Source organism: Nicotiana tomentosiformis, chromosome 2 (genome assembly GCF_000390325.3).
Source record: "Nicotiana tomentosiformis chromosome 2, ASM39032v3, whole genome shotgun sequence".
NCBI lineage: Eukaryota > Viridiplantae > Streptophyta > Magnoliopsida > Solanales > Solanaceae > Nicotiana > Nicotiana tomentosiformis.
In genome coordinates this window covers 130,536,488-130,544,278 of record NC_090813.1, presented here as the reverse complement: position 1 = coordinate 130,544,278, position 7,791 = coordinate 130,536,488, and the positions used below count along the sequence as shown (strand labels likewise).

General features: G+C 33.0%; 1 protein-coding gene across 3 annotated transcripts; it reads left to right on the top strand.

The window, feature by feature from the left end:
• Positions 1-275: 275 nt before the first annotated feature.
• LOC104096096 (LOB domain-containing protein 36-like) lies at positions 276-4,576 on the top strand. Of its 3 annotated transcripts, none has more exons than XM_070196117.1 (5): positions 276-533; positions 627-689; positions 1,449-2,135; positions 2,720-3,011; positions 4,302-4,576. In XM_070196117.1, the coding sequence occupies exons 3-4, from the start codon at positions 1,460-1,462 to the stop codon at positions 2,956-2,958; spliced, it is 915 nt and encodes a 304-aa protein (XP_070052218.1). In that variant the 5' UTR covers positions 276-533; positions 627-689; positions 1,449-1,459; the 3' UTR covers positions 2,959-3,011; positions 4,302-4,576. The 3 variants fall into 3 exon arrangements, with proteins under 3 accessions (XP_070052218.1, XP_009600699.1, XP_009600700.1); XM_009602404.4 differs by having other exon boundaries at positions 277-533; positions 1,423-2,135; XM_009602405.4 differs by having other exon boundaries at positions 278-533; positions 1,423-2,123.
• Positions 4,577-7,791: the final 3,215 nt, after the last annotated feature.

The following is a 7,791-nucleotide window of genomic DNA, read 5'->3' as shown; positions in this document are numbered from 1 at the left end:
ATGGAGTACCAATTTAAAAGAGACCTATAGAGAGCACCTTTGACTTTTAGTAAGGGTACATTTGGAAATACAAAATTGGTCCAGGGACAAAGAGGCTACTCAGATTCACATTTATTCATTAGTTAGAATTAGAATAGAAATTCATAACGGAGGTTTCTTCCTCTCTCTACGTGGTCGCTACGGCTTTTCACATTAGACCCTCGGAAATGGATCAAATTACAGACTTACCCCACTATATAATAAAAATGACGTCGGCTATAAATGAGATATCTCTTCCTTTTTAATCTCTTTCATCAACCCACTAATTCTCTAGCTCTGTCTCATATTCATAATAAAACCTACTAAGAATAAACGTGTTCTCTTTTTGTTGTTTTCTTTCTTCTGCTGCTTCTTCCATTGGGATCGTCAAAACTTGAAGATCGGATCGACAACTTTCTCACAGCAACCCTAGGCCTCCACTCCCTCCTATATATGAACCAAGATTGAATTAATTTTCCATTTTCGAATGCCTTCTCTCCTTTCTTTTTATAGAGGTAAGTGAAAGTTTTCAAGGACTATATAATATATATGCCAACTATTCGTTTATATTCGTTTTCTTCATTTTCTACTCGCTCCATTCTTGGCAGATGTTAGTTTTAAGGAGAGGAAAAGGATTAAAGTTTGATCTATAGAAGTTTCGAAAGTACAAGGTGAGATTATCCTTTCTGTTCTTTTTAACTCTTCTCCTCTCTTTTTTTCTTTCTGGATCTTTATTTCTTTTTGTGAATTGGAGAAAAGTTTGGTTTGATAAGGAAATACAATAAATTTTATGTTGATGTAGAGAGATCTTGATTCACTTACTAACTTGGGATCTTAAACCACAACTGCAAGTAATTATTTCCTCTTCACCGCTGTCTCACTACATAACCACTTCTTTTTTCTTTCTTTTTTTAATTTTCTTTTTTGGTGCAAATGTATCATAAAAATCTACCCTTTTGCTTTTATTCATTATGGGTTGGAATATTTTCGAAGAATTGGATCGAGTATGAACTTTGGTACTACTTTTTAGGAAGAATTGGCCAGCAATTTTTGTTACTAATCACCCTCAGCTTCTATTTTCACTCGTCCCTAGTTTCCTTGAAATATTAAATGAAAAGACCTCTTTTTTCTATGTAGATTGTTATTTTATTTACTTGCCATGTTTGCTTCAATATGACTCTAATGCCTTTCTACTCCAAAATTGTTAATTAATGAAACAGCTTCTTTAATACCATGCATTCTTTAATACAGTCAAATTTATTATCTACTCCATTGTTTATTGATTATCTATTGTGAGTAAATATATTTCCAGTTTAAGATCTGAACGATTACAATTTATTTATCATACTGCAAAATGTATTTTATGTCATTTTCTGAGGCTTCATAATTTGTTTGTTCTTATAGAGGCATTCATTTGTCTACAACAATAGGGAGGCCAACGATGTCCTCGTCTAACTCTCCGTGTGCAGCATGCAAATTCTTGCGTCGAAAATGCACTCAAGAATGTGTTTTTGCACCATACTTCCCACCTGATCAACCCCAGAAATTTGCCAATGTTCACAAGGTTTTTGGGGCTAGTAATGTGGCTAAATTACTCAACGAATTAAACGCCACTCAACGTGAAGATGCTGTAAATTCCCTTGCCTATGAAGCCGACTATCGCCTTCGAGATCCAGTTTATGGTTGTGTTGGCCTAATTTCGGTACTTCAACATAAACTCAAGCAAGTCCAAGATGATTTATTGAATGCTAAGAAAGAATTAGCAACTTACATTGGTCCTTCAGCAATGTTGCCAATTCTTCAACACCCGGGGTACATACAACAGCATCCGAATAATCCGTCTTCTTCTACCATGATGCCTTATAATATGCAGCCAATGTTGGGATTGCCAACTGGGATGCAACAACAACAACATGGTGCTCAGTTAATGTTGCGTGATTCTCAACAACAACAACAACAACAGCAAAATCAGCAGCAAGTTATTGAAGCTCATCAATTAGCAGCAGCGATGGCGGCGAGGGATCAACAGGAAATGCTGAGAACTTATGAACAACAGGCACAACAGCAGCAGCATCCACAATTCAACAGTGGGTTTGATTCTGCAGGTAGTGGCGGATGTAAGTTTAAAGGATAGGTTCAATTATCTACATAATTATGTACTATAATGTATATGTGTGTGTGAGAAAGTTTTAAAAATTATTATAGACATAGGGTTTGTTTGGTGTGATAGAAGTTATTTTTAGGAAATTCTTTTACTAGGAAATCATAATTTTGTGGCGTTTGAAATGTTTTTCAAAGAAAATATTTTCTAACAAAAGGAAAAAAAATGACTTTTCTCACTTGTAGGCGAAAATCACATTTTCCATACAACTATTATATAGTAGTAACTTTTAAACTCATTTAAGTTGCTTAAACAAACACTTAAATATCATTGCTAATTTATAGGAATAGTGAATTTTGATCAATATATTGTGATTTGCTAATACTATTATCAATGTTTAAGATATGTTTTTTCTAAGAATAGTTTCTATTCACTAACCAAACTTCTGAAAATAGTTTCAAAAACAAGATTCTCTATGAAAACCAATTTTCAAGAAAACATATTAATTGAAAATGACTACCATCATATATGCCAAAAGAAGTTAGAATTCGGAATTTTGAATTGATAAAGATTAAATCTTGAATTCGTCTCTGTCCGCAGACCCTGCTACCGGATTTCATCAAATGAATTCTTCAGTATCACCTTCATTGGCTTTGGGCTCCTTTGACAATTCTTATCAAATTCAGCAAACCCAGCAGGAACATTGCGGCCAGGTTCAACTTCAGCCACATCAATTGCTCCAACAACAACAGCAGCAGCTACCGCAACAACCACAAACACCACAGCAGCAACAAAGAGCCAAAAGTGAAGAGGAAAGGAGCATTGGACCTTCTTGTTAACTTCTTCACTACATGCCATTGAAGCTTTTTCCTTTCAACAATTTTTTATCTTGGTAACTTTCTCGTTCAAATCTCTTTCTTTCCTCTCTCTTTTATTCACATTTGTTGCTCCTCTTTCGTGTATTTTGGGTTATCCTGAGGGATGGTTGGTTACATTTTTTCCTAAAATTCTTTTGCATACTTCTTTAAAAATTAGTGGGTAATCACTATTTGAAAATAAATACTTTTTCGTTGTCACACAAGTTAAAAGATTGAGTTTAACTAATAAACATAATACTGTAAAATTACGCTATCAAGTGTTGTAATCCCTCCGTTCCAATTTATGTGAACATGTTTGACTGAACATGAAATTTAAGAAAAAATGAAGACTTTTGAAATTTGTGGTCCTAAACAAGTTAAAAAGGGCCAAAAATATTTGTGTGATTATAAAAGTTTCTTATTAAGGGTAGAATAATACTCACTCCATTCATTTTACTTGGCACGTTTTGACTTTTCACTCCCCTTAAGAAATAATAAAATGAAGTGCATAATTTACCATAATACTCATATTAATTGATGCATATTAAGTGACAAGTAAAAATGAAAATCTATTTTTATTATACATACCAAGTAAAAGTGAACGGAGGGAGTAAGTTTAAGTAAAATTGTTTCCAAATTTAGAAAGGAATTATTCTTTTTGAAATGGACAAAAAAGAAAATAGGTTCTAATAAATTGAAATGGAGGGAGTACAAAATTTCTTACTACTATGTATATGTAAGTTGATTCCTGTTAGCCCCAAGTCTTTTCATATTACAGTGGTTTTGTGTCTCATACGTCTATATGCTTGGGATAGTTTGACTTAGTACACCATTTTGACTTTGACGTTAATGGTAGCGTGCCGCGTGTTTGAAAGGAGATATCTTACCATTTATACATGATTCTTTCCGTAAGTGAGTTCTTTGAAGAGAACAAGAAATAATTTAATTTGTATATTTTACACCATTAAAGTATTTTATTTTGTTATCGCAAGTTACTTACAATATATTTTAGGTTATAAACAATGCTTATTGAGTAGGTACTCGTTATAAGTATATACAAATGATTTAAGTTATATACCTGCATGATACTGCAAATAATAATTATATTGGCATCGCAATTTAACCTGTTGTAGTAGGTGACTTATTTTATTTTGAAATTATCATATCAAGTTTATCATGAAAATTACATGATAATTGTTGCAGATAAACTTTTAAAATAGTGTAATCGTTACTACTATACATTGTGAAAGCTTAATTTTTTTACTGATTTAGCTATGCAACTAGCTTTCTTCTAACATTCTTTCTGTGGTTGATGCGTAAACCAGCGTACAAAGAAGAGAGATGGAGATGGAGATGAGAATATTCAACTCCGATAGTGAAAGGTCGTAAGAATCTGGCCTTCTTTTTTGAATTTTCGTTCTTGTCACCCCCATTTGAGGTTTGAAGGACATGATTAAATTATTGGGGAGATGATGTTTTTGAAACTTAGGAGTTTCGTTTTAACATTACCATTGTCTTTTCTTTACCTATAGATGCCAACTTTCTCCTCCCATCATGCAGATTATTTCATACAGTTCATTCTTTTTTCACATTTCTTTTATATTTTTTCCTTTCTTCAACTTTGACTAGCTTACGCTCAATAATTTCCTCTCTCCAAAGGAATACGAATGAATTTGTTCAGTTGCTATTTGAGGGTGTGGCCTAACAGTGTGGTAAAAACTATGAGAGATTAGAACTCAAATCTCCGCAAAGACTAAAGTAAAAAGTACTTTAGCTTATATCTTCTCATCTGGCGTATAATATTGCAGATATAGGTATCTGATGAAATAGTCACCATGCAAACTAAACGGGCTCGGACACCATATATATATATATATATATATTGTTTACTCCGGATAATAATTGAATTTATCTCCGCTAATAGGCGGACCTACCTTATAAAATGAGCGGTCACCGACACCCCTAAAGTTCGATAAAAATTCTATATATATACATACATGTATATGTCGTTAAAAAATAATATAATATTAGTAGTTGCACCTTATATACAAAGCAAATTTTAGTTGAATATAAATATGCACCCATTATCTCTAAATACTGGGTCCACCACTGTCTCAACTTTATCTAAAGGCTGTCTCATAATTTAATTTCAAACAGAAGATAAATGAATAGAAAATAAAGTGTAGTACTTTTCCCAAACAATGCAAGTAACAGCCAATAGCAGCATAATATGAATAGGGGTGTTCATACAAACCTGAAAATTCGAACCAAATAGAAAACCGAATCAAACCGACCAAAAAACCGATACTTTTTAGGTTTGGTTTGGTTTGGTTTTGAATTTTAAAAACCGATCAAATTTGGTTTAGTTTTGGTTTTAATCAAAAAATAACCGAAAAAATCGAACCAAACCGACTATAAAAATAGCTATTTAAATTTATTATTACACCTATATATATATATATATATATATATATATATATATATATATATATATATATATATATGTATGTATATTTTTATATAAAGTTTCTAAAATTTTATGGTACATATTAGTCATTTATATTTTTCGTCTAGTTCTTTGCTATTATAATAATCTAATTCTTTGCTTTTACATTCTAGTTTGATTGGTAGTTTTCTTTTACTAAGTACAATAATTTATTTCATGTTAAAAATAATCGACTTTTAATTGAGTTCTTAAATTATTCATCACCATTTGATTCAATTATCATCAATATATCTTGAAAATGAAAGATTTCTCAAAGAGCAATTGATTTGATGGTGTTACGTTGAAAATGTAGTCGCCGGAATATGCGTTTGGTAGTGTATGTCTCATATTTAAGAAAAAAAACCCGATAAATAATCGAAAAACCGACAAAAATCGAATCGATAAAAAACGACTCAATTGGTTTGATTTGGTTCCAATATTTGAAAAATCGGCTTATTTGATTTTATTTTTTTAAGAAAAAAATCGATCCAAACCAAATCATGAACACCCCTAAATATGATGAGTATAAGACGCTTCTTCTTACTGGCAGCAAATTATTAGATTATGAGAGACAAATACAGCTGCATCTGGAACTAGAATAAGACCTGACATTATTGACCTGTTCCCCCCTCCCCCCCCCTTAAAATCTTATTACCTCTGTCTCCTCAAAGTTCAATTTTGTTATGGATTTCAGAGCTTCCATAAAGGATATAGTATTAAGAAATATTTTTAATTTACAGTTAGGTTCATAGATGTCATGAAATCGCTTCGATGGCCATGTGCTGTTTGACTTTAAAAGATGGAGGTTAGTGTAAACTAGTTATAATATTAGGCTACTCTTTTACTAAAAGTTCCTTTAATATTGAGGATCAAAATCTAGGAAATATTGGAAGACTTCTTAGATATCCTGCACATGGCCCTTCTTCTTTTATTTTGTAAGACCAAGGTGCAAGCTGGTATCTATCAATAAAGAAGTGTCAAAAGGACGAAATAATTATGTTAAATTTGGATAGATTAAAATATATTCATGAGTTAATGAACGAGTAATGTCTTCTCCTTGCCTAAATTTGATGGATGAGTTTGATTAATGAGTCACAGCCCTTCTTACCTAATTTAAAACTATTTTTCTATTTATTTATTTTTGTTTCTTAAATATATAGGTATACAATTAAATTGCTAAAAATGATGTATTGTACAACAAAGTAGCATATATAACTTAAATTAACCGAACATATTTGTTTACCCGAAAAATGGATAGAGTTAAATTTATACGCAGTTCCGAGAATATGTGGCATAACTTGATACAAAATGCAAGGATAAATAAAAATATAAATGTAGATTGGAGAGAATGCAATCTAGATAAGGTTATCAAGAACAATGAACCTTAGGATTCGACAAATAGAATCAATCTAAGAAACTGAAAGAGCGATTCTTTACTGTAGAAGAATATAGTACTTTTATTACAATATAAGTCTTAGAAAACTGTCCTACAGAAATGATAACCAAGCCCTTTTATAGTGGAGGGATTCGGCTCCAGGCATAATAAAATAAACATTTAGTGGGAAACCCATGATAAGTCAGTTTTTCCATAATTTCTTCCAAGATTCTCTCTAGTGGGATTGCAACGGCTTTTGTCTGCGAGCTCGATCTTGCTTAGAATCCTCGATTTTGGTTTGAGCTTGATTTCGGCTCGAACTCGTGATCTTGGTTCGAGCCCGATCCTGGTTCGAGCCCTCGAATTGATTCTAGGTCAATGTTGGTTGGTCTTTGGATTATTAGCACAATAGGTCTACCCTGCATCATGGTTCGATTCTTATTCGAGTTTGATTATGATATCAATTTCGACACGGACAGGCCTCCCCGGGTTCGGGGTAAGTTCGCCCTCCCTTCGGGATCTTACTTCGATACATCACCCTTCGAACTCGATCGGACATGCCAAGGCTGAAATCTATTTTGACTGTATATAGATAGTCCCCTCGTTTCTCAGAAAGAATATGGCAAGAAACGATATGATTTTCAACAGCTCGATCGGATTATATCTTGTCATTTCCATCGGGTTCGACCATGATGCATCTGGTAGCTGTCCCGTCGGTTTAGTCTTTCAAGGCATTTAATGCATGTCAGGCAGTGATCGGCCACTGCTGATACTGAACCGCCATCGTTTGAACCTATAAATAACCCTTACTTTTATCTTTTACCATTTTTACATCTTCTATCTTCCAAAATTTCCCAAGGTCCTCTTCGTACTCTCCAACTTACCAGTAAAGCTGTGATTTCTTTCCGCAAAAACCCCTCTTCAATTCTACCAAATCTCTGTCACTTTCTTCTAT